The 25154-nt window shown below is 37.6% G+C and overlaps 1 protein-coding gene across 1 annotated transcript in view; it reads left to right on the top strand.

Moving 5' to 3' along the window:
* Nucleotides 1-25154, top strand: part of ODAD2 (outer dynein arm docking complex subunit 2) — a 177847-nt gene that overhangs the window by 116809 nt on the left and 35884 nt on the right. Inside the window, 2 exon segments of the mRNA XM_049777479.1 lie at nt 6523-6718; nt 8119-8340. Of these exon segments, the coding sequence (XP_049633436.1) occupies nt 6523-6718; nt 8119-8340 (418 nt within the window).

Raw genomic sequence — 25154 nt, 5'->3', positions numbered from 1 at the left:
TAGATGACATTCCCACCAGCAGTGAATGAGAGTTCCTTTCTCCCCACATCCCTGCCAGCTCTGATGGTTCTTGTTCATTGTGTTGTGTGGTGTCTCTGTGGTATGAGATGGTACCTCATTGTTGTTTTGATTTGCATCTTCCTGATGATTAGTGATATGGAGCATTTTTTCATGTGCTTTTTGGTTATTTGTATTTCTCCTTTAATGAAGTGGTTTTTTTTTCCATGTTAAGTTCTGTCAGTACCTTGTATATCTTAGATATGCCCCTTATCTGATGGATATTGTGTGAATAACTTCTCCCATTCTGTGGGTGGCCTTTGTATCCGAGTCACTATTTCCTTTGAGGTGCAGAAACTTCTCAGTTTAATGTAGTCCCATTTATTTATCTCTGCTTCCACTTGATTGGACAATGTTGTTTGTCCTTGAAAATGCCTTTAGACTCTGTTATAGGGTGTATTACCTATGTGTTCTTCTATATACTTCATACTTTCAAGTCTGATATCAAGATCTTTAATCCATTTGGAATTTACATTTATGCATGGTATTAGATAGAGGTCTGAGTTAAATTTTTGTATTTGGCTGACCAGTTGTCCCAACACCACTTATTAAAGAGGCTTTCTTACTCAATTTGCATTTCTTGCTCCTTTACCAAAGATTAATTGATTGTATGTCTGGGGAACATTCTCTGAATACTCAGATCTATTCCATTGATCTGAAGGTCTGTCTTTATTCCAAAGCCATGCTGGTATATTTTTGTTTTGTTTTGGTTTTTGGGTCACACCCTGCAGCACTCAGGGGTTACTCCTGGCTCTATGCTCAAAAATTGCTCCTGGCAGGCTCAGATGCCAGGATTCGAACCACCATTCTTCTGTATGCAAGGCAAATACCCTGCTATCTCTCTGGCCCAAACCATGCTGTTTTAATGACCATTTCTTTGTAATACAATTTAAAGTTGGGGAAAGTGATGCCTCCCATCTTCTTTTTCCTAAGGGTTGCTTTAGCTATTCATAGGTGCTTATTGTTCAAAATGAATTTCAGGAGTGTTTGACCCACTTCTTTGAAATCATGGGTATTCTAGAGGAATTGCATTAAAGCTGTGTAATGCTTTGAGGAGGGATTGTTGCCATTTTAATGATGTTAATCCACCCAATCCATGAACAGAGTATGTTTCTCCATTTCCTTGTGTTCTCTTTTATTTCTTGAAGCACTCTTTAATAGTTTTCTTTGTATAGATTCTTTACCTCTTTACTTAAGTTGACTTCATGATATTTAAGTTTCTGTGGCACTATTGTGAATGGGATTGCTTTTCTTTAAGGTTCATTTCTTCCATATATTATTTGTGTATAAGAAGTCCATTGATTTTTGTGCATTAATTTTGTAGTCTGCCACTTTATTATATGAACCTATTGTTTCTACTTTAGGGTTTTCTGCCCCAAAGACACGTAAGGGGGAGGAGGGAGATAGAGAGGGCATTGGTGATGGGAGGTTGCACTGGTTAAGGGGAGGTGTACTTTTTAATTATTGAAACCCAACTAAAAACATATTTGTAACATGGTGCTTAAATAAACAGATGAATAAAAATAATGTATATATATGTATATGGCATATACAACACAAACACAAACAAAAAAACCATAACTGTAAGGAATTATACAATTATGCAATTTGTCACAGCATGGATTAAATCAGAAGATATTATGTTTAATGAAGTAAATCAGAAGGAGGAGGATAAACAGGATGATATCACATATATGTGGTATTTGGAATAACTGCATGAACAAAGGCAATGGTCGAACACTCTTGGCCCCAGAGCATTGTGAGGAAAGGAAAGAAATTGAGTGGAGGAGGAGAAATACAAATATGAAAGAATAGGGAGGAAGGTCCAAGGGGTCTCAGGTGCTTTGATGGTGTTAATAAAGGATGGATTTAATAAATATTGAAGCCAGAGTCAACAGCAATGAAATCATGAGACTCAAATCTTACAACCAAAATTAAAAATGGTTCTGGCTGGTAGGCAGAGGCTGGTGGTGGTAATATAGGATACACTCTGGGAATACTGGTGGCGGAAGGTTTACATGGTTGTGGAATTGGTCCTGAAACTCAACTACGACTAAATGTAAATCACAATGGTTTAAATTTTTAAAAAAAAAAATGTAAATTTGTGGGTCCGGAGAGATAGCACAGCGGTGTTTGCCTTGCAAGTAGCCGATCCAGGACCAAAGGTGGTTGGTTTGAATCCCGGTGTCCCATATGGTCCCCCGTGCCTGCCAGGAGCTATTTCTGAGCAGATAGCCAGTACTAACCCCTGAGCAACGCCGGGTGTGGCCCCAAAACAAAAAACAAACAAAAAAATGTAAATTTGTAAAAAAAAATGGATTTCTCAGTCACACAAGTATATAGAGCTTAATAATTCTAATTTATTTCATTTGAATATTTTTAAGTTCAAATTTCACTTTTTCCTTGTAATAACTCTATATAGCTTCCTTAGAATAGCTCAGTGGTATATCTGACAGGCATGAGGTTTTTATCCCTGACTCTGCTTCACATGTCCAGTCCATTATGGACAGCACTCCATTTGGGAAAACTGGTACACATAAAAGTGTATGTAACCTCTAGTGCACTACAACTTGGTGAGTTCAAGTTCAGAACCAAATGCACAGTGTAACATGACTGGTGACGACCCCTGATCATCATCAAAATCACAACAAAATGAAAGGGAGAGCTGATCTCTCCAGGGGGACTGGAGAGATGGAGAGATAGTAGAGTTGATCACATACCTGCACATAGACAACCCAGTTTCGATCCCAGCATCTCATATAGTCCCCTGCCAGGAGTGACCCCAAGAGTAAAGCCAGGAGTAAGTCTCAAGCACAGTGGAGTGTGACCCTAAAGCCAAAAAAGAAATTAAAATAATAGCTATAAGGGAACTAATCATTTTTAATATTGCAAAAATTTTTTGTCTGAAATGAGTGTTCAGGCTTTTGGAAGAGAGCTGTGGGCCTGGGTCTAGTGTCCTGGTTCTGAGAATTTCATTTCTGTGATTTTTTTCAGTGATGGAGAGCTTGCTCCTCAGCATTATTCCCCCCACCCTTTTGTGGGTTTTGTTTTCAGGCCACACCCAATGAAGCTCAGGGCTTATTCCTGGCTTTGAGCTCAGGGATCATTTCTGGTGGAATTTAAGAGATGCTGAAGAACAAACATGGATCAAACATGCTTGCAAGGCAAGCATCCTCCAGTCTCAAATCTTTTATCTGTAATTTTTCAATCTTTCCTTTTGTCCTTGCCTTGTTCTTATTGGATGAAATTTTTATTAATTTCCTCATAAAGCAAGTTTCATTCTAAAGATAGTGGAGCTTCACTAAGACTTCTTGAGACTTGGTCTATAGAATATTTTGCTCCATAAGATCTCCTGACATTTCTTTCAGTCTTTCCATGAATCAAAGCCTGAAAAGCCCATTTTAGCATCTGCTGCTGCTGCACTTTCCAATGAATTCTCTTGCAATTTTGGTTCTTTGGCTCCAAAGTATTCCCCAAATTCCTTTGCCTTCCTTTTTGTCAGTTTTGAAGTTTCTTGGAGAATGTGACTTGCTTGCATAGTGGTGGGTAGTTCATCCTAAATGCATAGTATTCGTTTGGAGACAAGGTAGACATTTTGTCACTTACTATTTTGTTGTTGTTGTTGTTGTTGTTGTTTGTTTGGGGGCTTACTTCTGGCTCTGGACTTGGGAACAATTTCTGGTCAGGGAACCACACGGGGTGCCAGGGAATGAACCTACATCAATAGTCGCATTGCAAGGCAAATTCCCTGCCCAATTTAGCTATCCCTCCAGCCCCAGTCACCTACTGTTTTTGTATCTGATGCCTTTTGTATTTGTTGTTGTGCTATGTAGTTGCTCCTTTTCAATAAGAAAAACAAAAAGGGTTTTGCTTATATTTCTAGATTTCTGTTTCTTTCTTGAGAAAAATATTGATCTGTAATTTTGTAATTGACAAACGCATTTGATTATTAAACTTTGGGATTACACTTTCAAAGTTTCTGTTTCCTGTAAAAATTTTTTATTGGAGCAAGATAATTTTTATTGAATGAATCTTAGAAAGACATAAAGGGAGATAAATCAGAAATATGTGTTCAAGTTTCTGCATAGTGGAAAAAAGTAATCAAAGCATAGACAAGCAAATGAGATTCAAGTTCAAAGGAGAGCATGGGCTTGAAGAGCAAGCTCACAGTATTTGTAAGGTTTGTTGTGTTCTGGCTCTGTTTAATTGAGGTAGAAATGCTTTACAAAATATATAAACATTTTTATGTTTTCATCATGCAACATTATCACACTGTACCCACCCCAAGTGCTGATATCTCTCCACCACTGTTCATAGGTTCCTTTCTGCTCACTTATGCCACACCCCGGCCCCTGAATAAGCTCAATTCTGTTTACATAAAAATCTGTTTTAATCATATAGTGTCTATTAGCTTGATTTACTTCTTTATATGCCATCTTTGAGTGAGATCAGCCTTACATTTCTTACTTGTATTTCTTCTTCTGACTTTACTTAACATGACACCCTCTTGTTCTGTTCATAACGCATCAAAAGGAAAAATTGAAATTGTGCACAACCTCCTTTAGACCATGTATGTGGTTAGGAGAAGTCACACATCACAGAATTATACAGAGGCATTGGGATCATAGCTTTTACTGAATTCAGAAATAAAAACCTTATGGACACTTAATTTAGCTTTAATGTTATGTCAACCAGTGCTTCCCTTCTTTATCTCAAGAAAACAAAAACAAAACCTGCCTTTCCTACATTAGCACTACTAGGTCAAACCAGAAATGGGGAGATGATTGGCAAATTGACTATAATTTCTAACCAACGCTCACAAGCCAATATCTTCACCCAGGTGTAGGCCATTACCTTCATCTGTGTTATCAGCCCTCTCATTTTCAATATGTAAAATAGGTTCTAAGTTCTCAGCACAATTTTTCCTGCTTTAATAGCTCTTTAATTCTGATATGCCTTTTATAGTACAAAAGTGATAAAAAAAAAACAACAAAACAAAACCACCTTCTCTAGATATGCTTTAGCCTGTTTAGTAGCTGTCAAACCCTAGAAATGAACTTCAGAGGCCCTTCAAGAGCATATCTGTCTTTCATACTCTCTTAACTCTTTTATGCTTGAACTAAATGATAAATTGTTTAAAAAAAAAAAACCTCTAATCATCAGTGCAAGAAGGCTTTAATGTGCATTACAGAAAAAAAGTGTGTTAAAGAAAAGCCCTCTGCATTCTTGTATTTGTTGCAGCACTACTCACAATAGCCAGAATCTGGAAACAAACTAAGTGCATGTAAACAGATAAGTGGATAAAGAAATGTGTTATACTACACAGTGGAAAACTATGCAGCTGTTAGGAAAAATTAAGCAATGACATTTTCTTATACATGGATGGATAGAGTATTATGATAAGAAAAAGACTCAGGGAGATGGATAGACAGAATGATTGCATTCATTTGTGGGATATATAAAAATGGTAGTATGGTAATAATATCCAGAGACAACAGAAAAGAGGGCCAGCAAGACACGTCCATGGTAAGAAGCTTGCCACAAAGAATGAGAAAGTGCAATTAGACAGAGAAGGGAGCATTATGAGAGTTGAAACTGATCACTCTGGACAAGAACTGGGTGCTAAAAGGAGATAAAGTAATATGCATAATACACCTTCAGTAATAATATTGCAATCCACAGAAAAGAAGGATAAAAATGAGAGAAAGAGAGAAGAAAAGTGTTTGCTCCAGAGAAAGGCAGTAAAGAGGGTAGAGAGGAAGGTGGGAGAGAAAATGCAAACATTGGTGGTGAGAAATAGGACTGCTATAGGGTGTTGTATAATGTATGATTGAAACTCAATCATGAACAACTTTATAACTGAAAAAAACAAATATATTATGAACAACCTTGTAAGTAACAGTATTTATATAAAGTAATTTTAGAAAATCTAAAAAAAATGGATGAATAGTAAAAACAAGAAAATATATGTGTTCTACCAGTTTAATCAGGCACAAATTATAGAGTGCTGTTCATACATTCAATGGTAATGCACTAACTTTATGTTAAATATCATGTATTTAAACACAGATCAATCAGATAAATCAAGTTTATGTGTTGATAGTTTGATATTGTAACCAGGTCTTGGCACAGTTCTTATTTCCTTTAGGAGCAATGATGTGTGGCATTCACAAATTTAGATTTTGTGGTGAGTTTATATAAAATAGTTACTAGAAACAACAGGTTTCGACTTATTTTTTAAACTTCTAAATACTTATTAGTTATCTTAGTGACTCCCACATGACAAGTTTTTGATGAATGTTGAAACTGAATTGTGTCTGGATACACATACTCAGTGCAGACATAGGAAAAATTTATATATACTATAGAAATTAAACTGAGCTTGTGTTTCATATTAAAGGTGTATTACTTCACAGTGCTGTCATTTTTTGTTCTGAATTTTTTACATGATATTACTCTTATTGTTATCCAGGACTCTGGAGAAATGGTTCGATCCTTTGTTGGTGGTTTGGAACTGGTTGTCAACTTATTGAAGTCAGATAATAAAGAAGTTTTGGCAAGTGTATGTGCTGCTATTACTAATATAGCAAAAGATCAAGAAAATTTAGCTGTTATTACAGATCATGGAGTTGTCCCTTTATTGTCTAAGTTAGCAAATACAGTAAGTACCTCATTTTATGAAAATACATTTGTCATAGAAATAATGGCCAAAAAATGAACTTAGATTACAGACATCCAAATTTAAGTTTAATATTCATCATTTATGTATGATGTTTGATCAGATTTTTTAATTTCTCGGAAAAATCTTAATATATTTGTCGTAAACATTAATGCATGAGTTGTATGTAAAATAGGAGCTGCTTTTCACTGGCAAATATAAATGATATTATGAAAGTATTGAACTATTATTTTCAGCATCATAAAAGTTGTTATTCTTAAGATAGAACAGTTCATACCATTAAGAAGTTAAATGCATCTCCCCATGTGTAGCGAGGTTGGCTCTATGGCATTCTTGAGCTACAACACTTTGGCAACTGCTGTTTTATTTATCCAGTGTTGTGCCAAAAAGAATAAGCAGCCCTTGAGGGCTAATGACTTCACCATGACCAGAAATATTTGAGCATAGCTTGGACTACCATTTGGCAGGAAAATCATACAGCAGAAATTTCATAATTGGAAGAATGCTTAGTCTAGGAGATTTTTTTAGGGATTGTCAGTACCGAATTCCTAACAGTGTTTGCCAGATTTATTTAAGGACAGACATCAAGTGGTTGTCTAAATGAAGAGGGCCTTAGAAAACCATGTTTCATTCACTTGTACCTTTAGTGTAGATAATTACATATAGAGGGTGAAGTCTGCCTAAATGATACAGAAGGAAATAGTAGACTCAAAACATGGGACTTTTTTTTTTGCCATCTTTTCCTTCTTGGAAACTGAGTTGTATACCTCATATAAAAGAACCCTAGGGTGAAAAAGAGTTGACCCACTTTTCCTCATTAAGTGACCATTCCTAAGAATACTGTAATTTGTCCAAGATTTTTACATTTTTTATAGTTCAATACCTGCTAATATGTTTGTTTGTGTTATGAGTATACTTATTCAAAAGAAAATTTGACCTTGAACAAATAATACCAGGCACATGACTACCCTTGAATCTTTTAACTACATTAATCCATTAAAAATAAGATTAGGGGGCCAGAGAGATAGCATGGAGGTAGGGCTTTTGCCTTTCATGTAGAAGGTCATCAGTTCAAATCCCGGCATCCCATATGGTCCCCTGTGCCTGCCAGGAGCGATTTCTGAGCATGGAGCCAGGAGCAACTCCTGAGCTCTGCCAGGTGTGACCCCAAAACCAAAAGAAAAAAAATCAGATTAGAATTTAAACCTTGGCTCATTGATAACTTAGCAAAAACCTAATTCACTCTAAGTGCCACCTGGAGGATCAACTAGTTCTCTTTTCTTGACTTGACATCTTAGCAGATACTAAGATCTAGAACATAAACATAACCTCTGCATCAGTATAATACACATCACCACAATTTGTCTCCTTTGTGTGTGCAGAATAATGATAAACTGAGGCGTCATCTAGCAGAAGCTATTTCACGCTGCTGTATGTGGGGAAGAAATAGAGTGGCCTTTGGTGAACACAAAGCAGTGGCTCCATTAGTGCGTTACCTGAAATCAAATGACACTTGTGTGCATAGAGCAACTGCTCAAGCCTTGTATCAACTCTCAGAAGATGCCAACAACTGCATCACTATGCATGAGAATGGCGCAGTAAAGGTACAGTCAAAAACTGTGGTTGAGTTCTAAGTAAGTGTAGTCTGGAAAGAAACTTCAGTAGTCTTAAGAGTTTACTAAACAGTGAATTTAGACATACTGAACTTCCTACTTGTTATAATTATGACTATAATTAAGCTACATGTTATCATGACTTATGCTGCCTGGAAGTTGTATGGTGATTGAATTTTTATAAATTAAAGATTATAAATATAATTTTTTGTTTTGTTTTGGGGACACACCCATTGACGCTCAGGGGTTACTTATGGCTATGTGCTCAGAAATTGCTCCTGGCTTGGGGGACCATATGGGGCGCCAGGGATCGAACCAAGATTCATCCTAGGCTAGCGCTTGCATGGCAGATGCCTTACCTCTAGTGCCACCTCCCTGGCCCCAAAATTAAAAATATAATGATTAAAAAAAGCTAATCATTTTATTTAAAGAAAATGTTAAGGACATAACAATGACATAATTATATTTACTTAGACATAAGAATAACAGCCAAATCTATATAGCAAAGGACCCATTTGTAACAATGGTTCTAAAATAGAGCTTGACAGTCTTACTCATAAGAGCTAAGGACCCATTCAAAGATCCATTTAAACATTTTATCCTTCAAGTTTTCTTTATCTCTGAACAATATACAGGTAGGAAAACTACTTTACATTGACCTATTATATATATTGACGTATGTGTGTGTAGAGCTTTGCAATAGAATTTTTTGGTGTGGTGAGGAATTTAAGGCCTCATACATACAAGGAAAGTGATCTATTGCTGAGCTCCATCTTCAGATATCAACAGTCTATTTGTATTAGAAAAAACTCGCTTAAAATATTCTTTTCTATACTTTGTTTCCTTGCATGTTTTAATTTTACTGTGTACTGACCTTTTAAGGCCTATAATACACAATAACATTTACCTTCTTAGACAAAATGGACTTTATCTTGAAGAAGTAGCAAATTTTCTAGTTAGTCACATAGTAGTCAAGTTTTTATGTGCTAAATTTGAACCATATTTATAGAAAAAAAGACCCTGAAATTGCCTATAGGCATTTTTGATGTGCTCATTTTAATATAGTCTTCAAACATACTATAGTTTATAGTTAAGAAACATACTAATTTTTCTAAAATAAAATCCCATTTACATTTAAGTGTGTCAATCTTTCCACTATAAATCTACCTTTACAGAACATAGGTTGGACCAAATTAGTTTCTTTAAGGCAAAAATTTGGCATACATAGCACATTTTAAACTAAGCACTAATTTTTAAAGTAAATTGTAAAAGAAATGGGAATATATTAACTTCAATTAGCAATAGAATGATAAAAAATGCTGCCCCATATATCACTGTGTTCACACTTTTAAAAAGACTTGTCTAACTTAAAATTATATATTCTATTAATAAATGGGGCTTTTCAACTTCACATGCTTTAATGTATAGTCTTTATACAAAACAAGTTTATAGCAAACTAAATTGTAGGGCTGCAGAGACAGTACAGAAAATAAGGCACTAGCCTTACAAGCAGCAAATCTGGGTCTGATACCCCATAATCCACCAGCACTATATATAGACCCCTGAAAACCTCCAGGAGTGATATCTGAGCACAATACTACAAGGGATTTATTTCTGAGGTGTGGCCCCAAATAAAAAAAAACAAATATTTTAAAATTTTAATGGCCTTTTACAGTGACATATTAAAAATACTCAGATTATTGCCTGTTGGTTGAAGAAGAAAATGGCTAAATTTAAAGGTTTTTTTTTTTTTTTTTTTTTTTGGTTTTTGGGCCACACCCTGTGACGCTCAGGGGTTACTCCTGGCTATGCGCTCAGAAGTTGCTCCTGGCTTCTTGGGGGACCATATGGGACGCCGGGGGATCGAACCGCGGTCCGTCCTAGGCTAGCGCAGGCAAGGCAGGAACCTTACCTCCAGCGCCACCGCCCGGCCCCTAAATTTAAAGTTTTAAAATTTAATTTGGTTGACACGTTAGAGTTCAGATTGATAGATATCAAGGATATATGCCATTTTAAATTATGTTTTAGTACAAGTCAATAGATAATATAGAAATCATTAATGAAATGTATTCTACTCAAAAAAGTGTTGAAGCTGTGCTCACGTCTCCATACAACTTCTATGTACTGAAAAAAAGAAGGAAGTAAAATAAATTAGGGTTCAGAAGAAGATAAAAACAAAAAACTAGACCCTTTCCACTTTGTATTAAGGTATAATGTCTATCTCATCTCCTTGCAATGCTAACTACCTGTCAATACTGAAAAATACATGTGGTGATCAAGACATTATTATTATTTTTTATTATTATTATTTAGTCATGATGTAAATACAAGTTGGTATATCTGTCCTTGTGGATTGTAGGGAAAGTCTAAGGACCTGTATCTGCCTTCTTTGGTTGTTTTTATTTTTAAGGAGAAAAAATCTTGGATGTGACATATTTGGTGTCAATAATATATAAAGTGTTTGGTAGCTATTTGGCTATGGGGCAAAAAGAGAAAAGTAGCATCAAGAAAAAAAAATCCCTCCAGTTTCAGAATAGAGGGAGATTCCAGTAGCCAAGATCATTCATTAAAAAATGTGGCACATGAAGTGGCTATAAATTACTTGTAGCAAATGTGTCAGAAAGAGTAATTGCAAACATTTCTGACTTTGAATGCTTATAAGCTTTCTCCATTATTTTGGCAAATCCCTGGCTGTTTTCATTCCTAATTACTGCTGCACATTTTTAGACAAATGTCTGTAGTGTTATTTCCCAACTCTGTAAACTTTTCTGTTGCTTTTGTCCAGGAGCAACATTAGCATATTGTTGGACAGTGACCAGGGTCATCCTGTCACTCTGTTGATCTGTCATTTATTCTAGAGTTTGTTCCTCCATGAAACAATTTCATCAATAGCAGCAGCAAGGCATTCATCTCAAACTAACTGATGTTTACTCTAGAGCAAGGAAGAAGAGGCTGGTGAATCTGGAAGATTGAGTTTCGTTTTTAGTGTTTTTGGTTTAAAATCCAGCCTGAGTTTTTAGAACTAGATCAATATTGTCTCAGAGAAAATGTAATATGAGCCACATATGCGACATTAAATTTTCTAGTAGTCACAATTTAAGAAAAGAACAAAGGTAAATTTTACTTTATTTAACCCTCAACACTTAATCAACTTAAAAAAAAGTTATTTGGGGGCCAGATCAGTGGCATAAGTGCACGTGCTAACCTGGGACGAACTTTATGGTTCGACCTCCTAGTATAGTCCCATATATAGTCCCATATAGTCACCCAAGTCAGGAAAGATTTCATTTTTTAATTAATTTACTTAAAGAAAATGCATTACATTGTTGACATAACTGATGATAATACATTTTTAGGAAGACTAAAAGCAACATGTTTAAAAAAAGAAAATTTAAAGAAAAACTAAAGAGATGTTAGAGAAAGGAAAGAATATTTTTGAAAATTATTGACTCACAATGAATTCATTGAAACACCAGCAGGAAGTTTAGAAAGCTTTTTTAAAAAATAGGATAAGACATTTTCAGGGAGGGACTTCAGAGCATAAAAACCGGCTAACCTTTGCAAAAGCTGGCTCCCTGTGTGTGACACCAGGCAGGGAAAATCCGTGAAAGTACACCGGCCCAGTGGGGCTCAGCTGTGAAAGACTGTGAGTGTGACCTGTCTATGTCTGTCTACTGTCCTCTTGCGTGAAACTCTTGCGAGTGGGGCAAAAAGAGGCTCAGAGGAGCACGGCCGCTCCGCTTCGCTACGCGGTTGTGCACTCTTTCTAAGGAAAGAACTCCATTGCAACAAGAAGGAAAAATCACACTAAGAACGGCGCTATATCACAGAAGCAAACATTTCTCTCTGGACTGTCTTCTCTGTTGCATGCTCGGGCCTAAGATTTGACCCAGTGTGAGGCTTCATCCACGGAGGACTCCCCTCCCTTAGAGGCAAGTCAGCCCATCCAGAAAGGGAGGAGCCAGAGGAGTGTGCTGCCTACATCATATAGACAATGAATACCACTACAACACGTAGAAAAACCCACAATACAAGTGTGACAATGGGGAAACAACGCAGGCCAGCATCAGACATAGAGAATGAAGAAGACAATTCTGAGGACCAGATAATGACTGAACAACTAATCAACCTCTCAGATAAGGACTTTAGACTAGCAATATGGAAGGTGCTCAACAGACTCCAAGAAACCATGGATCGAGTTGAACAGAACACTAATAAGAACCAAGAAAATATGAAGGCAGAAATGACAAAACTCCAAACTGAAATAACATGTCAACTAACAGGACTGAAAAAGTCAGTAAACGAAGTGAATGACAAAATGGATAAGCTCTGGGACAGGGTATCAGAAGCTGAGAATAGACTTGGTGCTGTGGAAGATGAGATACATAACAATTCCATACAGCAGGAGAGATTGGACAAAAAACTTAAAGCAAATGAGCAGACAATGGAAAAATTAGTCAAAGAATGGGAACAGACGAAAATAGAAGTCTATGATAAGATCAACAGAAACAACTTAAGAATCATTGGAGTCCCAGAGACCCAGAAAGAAAATTTCCAGGAAGAATCAATGGTCAAGAACATCATTAAAGAGAAACTTCCAGAGCTAAAGAATATATGTGATCAAATCCTGCATGCCCGAAGAGTACCAACCAAAAGAGACCCCAGAAAAACCACCCCAAGACACATCCTAGTCACAATGACAAATCCCACAGATAGAGACAGAATTCTGAAAACAGCAAGATCAAAAGGGGAAATCATGTTCAAGCAAGCTTCCCTGAGATTTACAGCAGACCTGTCACCAGAAACGCTCAATGCCAGAAAGCAGTGGTGGGATATTGTGACAAGACTGAATGAAATGAATGCTTCACCCAGAATACTATACCCAGCAAAACTCACTTTCCGGTTTGATGGAAGAATACATGGTTTCACAGACAAAAAACAGCTCAGAAACTTCACAGACACAAAACCAGTCTTAAGAGAAAAACTGAAAGACCTAATCTAAGACAAGACTACCCAAAAGACACACCAAATTTTGAAATAAAGATGGCGTTAAATCCCAGGACAATTCTTTCTCTTAACGTCAATGGACTAAATGCACCAGTTAAGAGACACAGAGTGGCTAAATGGATCAAAAAACTCAATCCAACCTTCTGCTGCCTACAAGAAACGCACCTGAATAGTCAGAACAAACATAGACTCAAAATAAAAGGCTGGAGAAAAGTTATCCAAGCAAACAACACCCATAAAAAAGCTGGAGTGGCCATACTAATATCAGATAATGCAAACTTTATACTCAGGAATGTTGTAAGGGACAAAGACGGACATTTTATATTAATCAAGGGGTACGTAGAGCAGGAAGAATTCACTCTCCTAAACATATATGCACCGAATGAGGGGCCAGCAAAATATTTAATACAACTGTTAACAAATCTGAAAAATAATATCAACAACAACACAATAATTGTGGGGGACCTTAACACGGCTTTGTCAACACTGGACAGGTCAACCAGACTGAAACCCAACAAGAATATACTAGACCTGAGGAGAGAAATGGAAGAAAGAGGCCTAGTGGATATATATAGGACACTCCATCCCCAGAAACCTGGATACACATTCTTCTCCAATGTACATGGGACATTCTCCAGGATAGACTACATGCTGGCACATAAAACATACCTCCATAAGATCAAGAGGATAAAAATTTTGCAGACTACCTTCGCTGACCACAAGGCTCTGAAATTATTTGTGAACTCCAAAGGGACTCAGAAGAAACACTTTAACACCTGGAAGTTAAACAGCCTCATGCTCAATAACCAGTGGGTCCGAGATGAAATCAAGGAGGAAATAAAAAGGTTCCTGGAAACAAATGACAATAAAGACACAAACTCTCAGAACTTATGGGACACAGCAAAAGCAGTACTGAGAGGAAAATTTATAGCTTTGCAAGCACACATCAGGAAGGAAGAAGGAGCTTACCTGAGTAGCTTAATGACACAGCTAATAGAACTAGAAAATGCTCAACAAAAGGACCCAAGAATAGGAAGACAGAAGGAAATAACAAAGCTGAGAGCAGAAATCAACGAAGTGGAAACTCAAAAAACAATCCGAAAGATCAACGAAAGCAGAAGTTGGTTCTTTGAAAAAATAAACAAGATTGATAGACCACTGGCAAACCTAACAAAGAAAGAGAGAGAGAGAAACTTGATAACTCGTATCAGGAATGAAAAAGGAGAGATCACTACTGATATGACAGAGATTCAAAGGGTAATCAGAAACTACTTTGAAAAACTCTACGCCACTAAAAATGAGAACCTGGAAGAAATGGATAAATTCTTGGACTCTTATAATCTTCCACGGTTGAAGGAAGAGGATGTAGCATATCTAAACACCCCCATCACCATTGATGAAATTAAAACAGTAATCAAATGTCTGCCGAAAAACAAAAGCCCAGGTCCAGATGGATTCACTAATGAATTCTATCAAACTTTCCAAGAGGAACTACTGCCAATCTTGGCAAGACTCTTTCATGAAACTGAACAAACAGAAACATTTCCAAATAACTTTTATGAAGCCAACATCACCTTGATACCTAAACCAGACAGAGACGCTACCAAAAAAGAAAATTACAGACCAATATCACTGATGAATGCAGATGCAAAGATCCTCAACAAAATCCTGGCAAATAGGATTCAATGCCTCGTTAAGAAGATCATCCACTACGATCAAGTAGGTTTCATCCCAGGAATGCAAGGCTGGTTTAACATCCGTAAATCTATCAACATAATACACAACATCAATAACAGGAAAAATAAAAACCACATGATCATATCAATAGATGCAGAGAAAGCATTTGATAAGGTCCAACACCCATTCTCTTTTTTTTTTTTTTGGTTTTTGGGCCACACCCGGTAACGCTCAGGGGTTACTCCTGGCTATGCGCTCAGAAGTCGCTCCTGGCTTGGGGGACCATATGGGACGCCGGGGGATCGAACTGCGGTCCGTCTCCTAGGCTAGCGCAGGTAAGGCAGGCACCTTACCTCCAGCGCCACCGCCCGGCCCCATCAACACCCATTCTTGATCAAAACTCTCAGCAAGATGGGAATGGAGGGAACCTTTCTCAATATAGTGAAGGCCATCTACCACAAGCCAGTGGCAAATATTATCCTCAATGGAGAAAAACTAAAAGCCTTCCCTCTAAATTCTGGCACAAGACAAGGCTGTCCTCTCTCACCACTCCTATTCAACATAGCACTGGAAGTACACGCTATAGCGATTAGGCAAGAAAAAGATATCAAGAGAATCCAGATAGGAAAGGAAGAAGTCAAGCTCTCACTGTTTGCAGATGACATGATACTCTACTTAGAAAACCCTAAAGACTCTACCAAAAAGCTTCTAGAAACAATAGACTCATATAGCAAGGTGGCAGGCTACAAAATTAACACACAAAAATCAATGGCCTTTCTATATACCAATAGTAATAAGGATGAAATGGACATTAAGAAAACAACCCCATTCACAATAGTACCACACAAACTCAAATATCTTGGAATCAACTTGACTAAATATGTGAAGGACCTATACAAAGAAAACTATAAAACTCTGCTCCAAGAAATAAGAGAGGACACACGGAAATGGAAACACATACCCTGCTCATGGATTGGCAGGATTAACATCATCAAAATGTCAATACTCCCCAAGGCATTATACAGATTTAATGCCATCCCTCTACAGATACCCATGACATTCTTCAAAGAAGTGGATCAGACACTTTTGAAATTCATTTGGAACAATAAACACCCTCGAATAGCTAAAGCAATCATTGGGAAAAAGAATATGGGAGGAATTACTTTTCCCAACTTTAAACTGTACTACAAAGCAACAATTATCAAAACAGCATGGTATTGGAATAAGGATAGGTCCTCAGATCAGTGGAATAGGCTTGAATACTCAGAAAATGTTCCCCAGAGATACAACCATCTAATTTTTGATAAAGGAGCAGGAAATCCTAAATGGAGCAGGGAAAGCCTCTTCAACAAGTGGTGTTGGCACAATTGGATAGCCACTTGCAAAAAATTAAACTTAGACCCCCAGCTAACATCATGTACAAAGGTAAAATCCAAATGGATTAAAGACCTCGATATCAGCCCCAAAACCATAAGATATATAGAACAGCACATAGGCAAAACACTCCAGGACATTACAGGCATCTTCAAGGAGGAAACTGCACTCTCCAAGCAAGTGAAAGCAGAGATTAACAGATGGGAATATATTAAGCTGAGAAGCTTCTGCACCTCAAAGGAAATAGTGCCCAGGATACAAGAGCCACCCACTGAGTGGGAGAAACTATTCACCCAATACCCATCAGATAAGGGGCTAATCTCCAAAATATACAAGGCACTGACAGAATTTTACAAGAAAAAAACATCTAACCCCATCAAAAAATGGGGAGAAGAAATGAACAGACACTTTGACAAAGAAGAAATACGCATGGCCAAAAGACACATGAAAAAATGTTCCACATCACTAATCATCAGGGAGATGCAAATCAAAACAACGATGAGATACCACCTCACACCCCAGAGAATGGCACACATCACAAAGAATGAGAATAAACAGTGTTGGCGGGGATGTGGAGAGAAAGGAACTCTTATCCACTGCTGGTGGGAATGCTGTCTAGTTCAACCTTTATGGAAAGCGATATGGAGATTCCTCCAAAAACTGGAAATCGAGCTCCCATACGATCCAGCTATACCACTCCTAGGAATATACCCTAGGAACACAAAAATACAATACAAAAACCCCTTCCTTACACCTATATTCATTGCAGCTCTATTTACCATAGCAAGACTCTGGAAACAACCAAGATGCCCTTCAACAGACGAATGGCTAAAGAAACTGTGGTACATATACACAATGGAATATTATGCAGCTGTCAGGAGAGATGAAGTCATGAAATTTTCCTATACATGGATGTACATGGAATCTATTATGCTGAGTGAAATAAGTCAGAGAGAGAGAGAAAAACGCAGAATGGTCTCACTCATCTATGGGTTTTAAGAAAAATGAAAGACACCCTTGTAATAATAATTTTCAGACACAAAAGAGAAAAGAGCTGGAAGTTCCAGCTCACCTCAGGAAGCTCACCACAAAGAGTGATGAGTTTAGTTAGAGAAATAACTACATTTTGAACTGTCCTAATATTGAGAATGTATGAGGGAAATGTAGAGCCTGTTTAGGGTACAGGCGGGGGTTGGGTGGGGAGGAGGGAGATTTGGGACTTGGGTGATGGGAATGTTGCACTGGTGATGGGTGGTGTTCCTTTTATGACTGAAACCCAAACACAATCATGTATGTAATCAAGGTGTTTAAATAAAAAAAAATTAAAAAAATAGGATAAGAGTTTAAAAAAAATACAGTAATAATGGTGTGAGAGTGGCAATTGTTGTTGTTTGCATAGACCCAGCAAAATATAGGTAAAATGGGGGAAAAAAAGCTGTGCCTAAATACAAGGAGACCTTATCCCTGAAGTTTTAGAAGCGATTTCTGAGGGCGTAGCCAGGAGTAACCCCTGAGCATCACTGGGTGTGGCCCAAAAACCAACAAAAGAGAAAAGAAAAAATGTTATTTGGTTCTGTTTTGTACTGTTTTACAAATTTAGTGTTTCTTTTAGCCATTTTTTCAATGTAGACTATTCACATGTCATGTTATAATTAATACCCAGTGCTTTTTGTATTGGATAGCCTAAGTCTGGAAACAGAAACAAAGTGAAAGTTTGGGGGAGGACCAAAGAGATATAGAGTATAGCAGGTTAGATACTTGCCTTGAAGATAGCAGCCCAATTTTGATCCCTGGCACTACATATGGTCCCCTGCATACTACCTACCAGGCAAATCCCTAAGCACAGAGCTTTGGGTAAGCCTTGGGTGCAGCTGAGTGTGGCCCAAAGATAAAAACAAAAATAAACAAGACAATGAATTAGCAGGTATGATGCCACAATACTTTTGAAAAAGTGTAGGGAAGCCTCAAAAGTATCTGCATCAAAGCTTCTCAAACTTTGTAAACAGGGGGTCAATTTACTGTCCCTCAGGCTGGACTAAAGTTAAAAGAAAACTATGAACAATGATGGAATATGGGTCATAGTTTGAGAACCCCTGCCTGAGACTGAGAGGAGTGGAGAGACAAAGAAAAAGAGGGGAGTTGAAGAGTGTGGTGCATATCCCACATATGCGCACTGTGGGCCTGGGACTAGTCATTCGCTAAGCAGAAGGCAGCACAAAAACACCCAGTGGATTGGATAACTGTCCTGGCAGGCTGCATGTAGCCTGCAAGCCATAGTTTGAGGACCTCTGCTCTACATTATTATGAGCAGGAAGACTTATCTTTAAATCTTAACCAGGAATTGTAGAAGGTAGAGGAAGAGAAAATTTTCAAAAGGCCGTGTGTTAAAACACTGAGTGGTCACTGAGGATTTCCCAGTCCAATTATCTTGAAAAATAATCCTGTTTGAGATTCTTCCAGGTCAAACTCTCTTCTGTATGAATTAAGTTTTCTGCTCTAGTAAATACTATGTGATGAGAATAATTCATCCTTAACCTCTTAATGATTTTACACACGCCCCTGTCTCAAACATGTCTGCCCATGGCTTGATGATTATAAAATCTTTTGAACATGACTTAGAACTGTTGGCAACAATATTAAAAACACTAAACGTCTAGGAGCTTTACCAAATTTATCTAATTACAGTAAGAATGTAACATAGGAAAGTAATGTAAAGAAGGGAAGAGGTTGCAGGAAAAACTGAGCAAAGCAAGTTAGAAATGTGATCAGACAGAAAGATGATGAGCATCTATGAAAAGCATTAAGCTCTCTTCCCTGTGGTGACATTGGCTTCACTTTCACAAATGTCTCTAGCAGGTGGGTGAAAGTTACATTATGGCCAGTAAATTTTTGGAGGACAGGAAATTGAATAGATTGCAGAAAATATAACCAGAAGTGGGGTCAGCAGTGGCAGAATGAGTGAGTGAGTCGTTCAATTTGTGCAGAACTGAAAGTGTTGTTGTCTTGGCTGTCTCCCAGATCCGGCACATGCCATGACATTCTAGAGAAGAAAAATTAATACAGAAGCAAACCTAGTCCCATAGCTTTTGAAGCCTCATGCAACATATTAAAGTATTACTATTATTTTAGAATCAAGAAAATGTACTTTAAAGGATAAGCCAAGGACACAGTATCACTATGCAACATATAAGGAACAATATAATTTTTCACATATAGTGTAATAATTCATTATGTGTATTGTTACAAAATGGCCCCCACAATTAATTGAATTAACACTAACAGTATATAGCCAGACTAGTTATAAATGCTTTTCTTTTTATCCACAGTAAATGATTTTAATGAAGTTGGATAATAAAGTGAGCTTAAAAAATAGACTTTCAAATCGTAACTCTATCATTACATTAATTGGCTCAAATTACCTTTTCTTAAATTCTTTGAGAGAGGATAGGTCCAATGTTGCACCATAACAAATAACGCCCAATTTCAGAAGCTTAAACAAATGTATTTCTTGTTCACGCACTCTACTCTGTTGGACCTGCTAAAGGATGTGCTCATAGTGGTAGCCATGAACTTGTACCAAAAGAGGAATATTTCCTCATTGATTCTATGTCCATTAACAAAGTGATTATCTAGCAAGGAAATTTGTTTTGAGCTTTGGCCTTTAGGGGGCTGGAGTGACAAACCCAGGTTCGGTACCAAGTATTCTGTATGGTCTCCCCAGAACTGCCAGGAGTGATTTCTGGGTGCAGAGCTAGAAGTAATCCCTGGACACCACCAGATGTGGCCCCCAAATAACAACAACAACCAACAACAACAACAAATGTAATTCTGGCATTTAATTTTAGTCAATGGTAGCAAGCTTGCCACAAACAGCAGAGAGTGCAGTTAGAGTAGAGAAGGGTCTACTGTGAAAGGGACATGCATCACACCCCTTCATTAACAGTAGTGCAAATCACAGTGAAAAAAAAAAAAAGAAATTATAGGGCCGGAGAGATAGCATGAAGGTAAGGAGTTTGCCTTTCATGCAGAAGGACGATGGTTCAAATCCCGGCATCCCATATGGTCCGCCTGCCAGGAGCGATTTCTGAGTGTAGAGCCAGGAGTAACCCCTGAGCGCTACCGGATGTGACCCAAAAAAAACAAAAAAAGAAATTATAGAGAGACAAAGAGAAGTAAAATGCCTGCCCCAGAAGCAAACTGTTGACAATGGTAATGGAAAATGAGCACTGGTGAAGGTTGTTGTACATTGTATTACTGTAACTCAATCATAAACAACTTTATCTGTGAGGGTAAAAAATCTATAGTATGAACAGCCTTATACCCATGGTGTTTAAATTAAAAAATAAAATAAAAATTACAAAAAAGAGCTTAATCCTGGCAGAAAAACATACCGAATGGCTAGCAGCTGAATCACATCTTACAGCCCTTAAAGTTCAACTAACCATTGACATCCAAAACATAGCCAGCAAGCAAGGAAAACCCAGCTTCTGCTGCATTCCCTTCTTGGTCCATGAAAAGGCAGACTCTGCTCTTGACTAGTTCCTCAGTGAACACCCTACTATTCTCAAAAGCAGGAGAGCTGGGGCCGGAGTGGCAGTGCATTCGGTAGGGCATTTGCCTTGCACGCATGTGCAGTAACCTAGGACAGACCACAGTTCCATCCCCTGGCATCCCATATGTTCCCCCAAGCCAGGAGCGATTTCTGAGTGCATAGCCAGGAGTAACCCCTAAGTGTCACCAGGTGTGCCCCCAAAAGCAAAAAAATAAAAATAAAAATAAAAAAAGCAGAGAATTGGTCCTAAGTAGGAAGCTTGCCACAGGGATCTATGCTAGGTCAGAGAATCCCTAGCCTAGGAACCTAGGCTAGGTCACAGTGGTCCCACTGTGATAATGAACCATTCTGGACCAAGTATAAAGTGTAAAGTGTTGTACAGAGGTAAAGTCCCATCCATAATAACCTATCAATAATATATGGTAATCCCAGTGCCTAAAAGGAAGGGAGTGGGAAAAAGATCTGGCTTTTATCAATTTTCAAATAGGCAAAATATTGTTATTTATAGTCACCATGATGTGCATAATCTCTCCATGACTTAGGTATTTGTTGCACGCAAAAGGATGATGGTTCGAATTCCGGCATCCCATATGGTCCCCCGAGCCTGCCAGGAGTGATTTCTGAGCGTAGAGCCAGGAGTAACCCCTGAGCACTGCCGGGTGTGACCCAAAAATCAATTGATTTATATATATATATACACATATATATAATGTTTTCTTTAAAGTTATAAAAATGTTTTGGATTTTTCATTTAAATGTCTGTGGTGCACTTAGAGTCAGGTTTTGTTTATGTCATTGGAATGAATTGAAGGTCTTTTTAAAGCAGCATTTGTTGAAAATATTGCCCTTTCTCTCACTGAATTTCTTTGACATTTCAAGAGAAGTCAACTTAATATGTATCTATTTTTTCTATTGTAATACTTGTCTATATGCCATGATCATATTTCTCTGTCGCAAATTTCTTGGGAAATTTTTGTAGGTATTTTGTTGATAGCATTATTATTACTTATAGCCAGATAAAAACTCAAAATCATTATTTTATGAGTCATAATGAAATTATAGTTCATCAGCCTCTTGTATAGAAATCATGTCATTTCTGAATAAGTTATTTTCTTCTTTTCAAAATGGAATGCTTTATTTTTGTCCGCTTACTTTGGCTCAAAACTAAAACATTGGGGGAAGTAGTAGAAAATATCTTAATCTTACTCTTTATATTAACTAAATGAACCCATCAAATTGAATGTTGTTCAATTTTTTAAATATATAGCTGACCTTTATCATTTTGAGAAACATCTCTATAACTATTTAATTTTTAATTTTACTAATTTTTTTGTCTTGGGGATCACACCTGGCGGTGCTCAGGGATTCCTCCTGGCTCTGCCATCAGTAATCACTTCTGGTCTGCTTGTGGCAACCATAATGGATACAAGGGAATTGAATCTGGGTCAGCCACATGCAAGGCAAGCACTTTATCCACTGTGCTATTGCTCTGGCCCTTCCTCTATTACTACTTAGTTTATTTTGTGAATTAAGAATTAATGTAATATTTTTATCGAATATTTTGTTCATGTCTATAGAGATTATTTTATGGTTTTCTTAAAGTTTCTTTTACTCTAGATTACAGTGTTTGGTCTTTTATGAATTAAACCAACCTAGTCTTTTGAGGGTAAGCCCACATGATCATGATGTACTAAACTTTTTACACATTTTGTTGAACTTAATTTTCAAAAATAATGTTTAAAGCTTTGGATCTGTGTTCATAACGATTTGTGGTATTCTTATGTTTTTCAGTTTGGTCCGAAAATGCAATTCTGCTAATTTGAACCAATTTTATCTTGTCCACTCTTGCTTTCATGCTTTATTAGCAAGACCAGAGTGGAGCTGATCTAAAGCTGCTGATTTCACACTACTGAGCAGGACCCTTTCAGTTGTTACCATAAATGATGAAATCCTGCACTCTGTGTAGTAAACCAGTGACAACACTTCTGCCTGTGTGAACTTGAGATATTTTTTTCCTTCTACTTTTTCAGCATATTTTTCCCATCCTCCTATCCTCAAAGACTTTCTTCACTCACAGGTGCTGATCTTAGAACAGTGTTGAAGATTCATAGGTACCTACTGTAGATCCCTGGAGCTCTGTGTTCAAAGTCCTCATCTTCATCTTATCTGAAGACTGAGTCGCTGTTTATCCTCAGTCTGACAACCAGCATCTGCTTCCCAGCACCTTCTTTGGGCCTATCTCTGCTGCAGCCTGCAACCTCTTTCCAGGCAGTGAGATAGGACAATCTAAGGATTTAATCATTTTTAGTTTCTTCCTCACAATGATGATTGTGTTTTGTTTTCTAACACCCAATCTGTTGACAATCATTGCTTTAAGTATATTCCCTTTTGTTTATTTTACTCTGGGGGCCAACTCTACTATGCTCAGGGCTTACTCCTAGCTCTGTGCTCAGGGATTATCAGGTGATGCCAGAGTCAGCTGTGTGCAAGACTCACTATATCACTCTGGGCTCCCCTTTTTAATTATTTAAGACAAAAAAAAGTAAATGTAGTCTCTGTTACTCTATCTTGATGTCACAGTAAGCTATCCATTTGCAACACATTTTGCAGATGAGAAAATTAAGCAAGTAAATTACCCCAACCCATACAATCAGTGATTGTCATGATACTGAAAATTGATGTTAGATCTAGTCTAGAACCTTTTCCTCTGAATGAATTTCAAACTGTGTCTTGTCTCGTGGATGGATAGTCATTCAGGATCATTTCCAGGAGATACCAGGGCCTACCATTTCGGGTCAAGGAGATACTGTTTGGCGCAGAGGTCACATACTTCAATTACAGAAGTTCTTTCTGCTATTGTATATTATAGAATTCATCAGGACATCCTGTTTCAAATATTTTTTGCTATTTAAAAAAAAAAGATCCAAATGACTGCCTTTTGCTCTCCTCTTTCTGAAACCCAGTAGGAGCCACTCTTCCTATTTGTTCAGCAACTTTGCTTCACAAATAGACACTCACAAAACAAGAAACATCTGCAGGAAGCAAGGGCAATCTTACTTTCAATTTACAATCTTATAAGTTCAGTTCATATTAAAACCTGGATAGGAGAAGGAGGCTTTCAAGACATTCTTTGTTCTTCCTGTCTCTAGGCAGCCTCTTTGCCCTTGAGCCTCTTCAGAGTGTTCTTTTCAAAGTTCCTGGGAGCACTTGAGGGAAATGGAATGTTCTAGGAGGGCCTGGATTTGTAGAAGTCTTTGTCTCCTTTGTTCATGCCAACTCTGCTATAATATATCTACCTTATTTGCTAAGTCACCTTTACCCCACCCCAACAAATGTATTTATTTCTTTTCTTAAAAAGGTCATGATGAGAACAGCTGGAAAAAAAAGAGCTGCATAGAAGCATAGCAAAAGAGTTAGCAAAAATGCAAGTAATATCATTTTATCCATCCAGTTTCCAATGCACTGGATACTTTATTTTTTTTTTATTTATTTATTTATTTATTTATTTATTTATTTATTTTGGTTTTTTGGGCCACACCTATTTGATGCTCAGGGGTTACTCCTGGCTAAGTGCTCAGAAATTGCCCCTGGCTTGTGGGGGCCATATGGGATGCTGGGGGATCGAACCGCTATCCTTCCTTGGCTAGCGCTTGCAAGGCAGACACCTTACCTCTAGCGCCACCTCCCTGGCCCCGCACTGGATAGTTTAAACATGCATTTACCCATAAAAACTGGTTACCTTCTCTATTTTACAGATACAGACGTGTATCTTTTACATTTTACATATACAGACACAGAGGTTAGATTTGGCGCCAAATCATTAGGATAATAAGGGAAGAACCCGAGAAATCTGGTCTTACTGTTCTTGTAAAACAAAGGTGAAGGATTTTTGCCCCCCCCTTTTTTTTCTTTCCTTCAAACAGAACCACATAACTTGAATCATCTTGTTCTGCCTCATAAATTGAGGCGGGGGGGATAATGGTACCAAGACCAAACAGGCATATGAACATTGAGTAAAAATTTTTTAAAAATGAGCAGACTTAAACACCAAATCCAAAGCCAATGACAACAGAATCGATACCCAAGGTAGGCACAGAGGTAACCAGTTATACTAGCAGCCTGGGGGCAAAGGAAGGGGGAATATGGGATGCATGCTAGGAACAGGGATAGAGGGAGGACAACACTGGTGGTGGAAT

This window comes from Suncus etruscus, chromosome 7 (genome assembly GCF_024139225.1).
Source record: "Suncus etruscus isolate mSunEtr1 chromosome 7, mSunEtr1.pri.cur, whole genome shotgun sequence".
Lineage (NCBI taxonomy): Eukaryota > Metazoa > Chordata > Mammalia > Eulipotyphla > Soricidae > Suncus > Suncus etruscus.
Note: the sequence above shows the minus strand (reverse complement) of the source record. Positions and strands in the feature narration are given on the sequence as shown.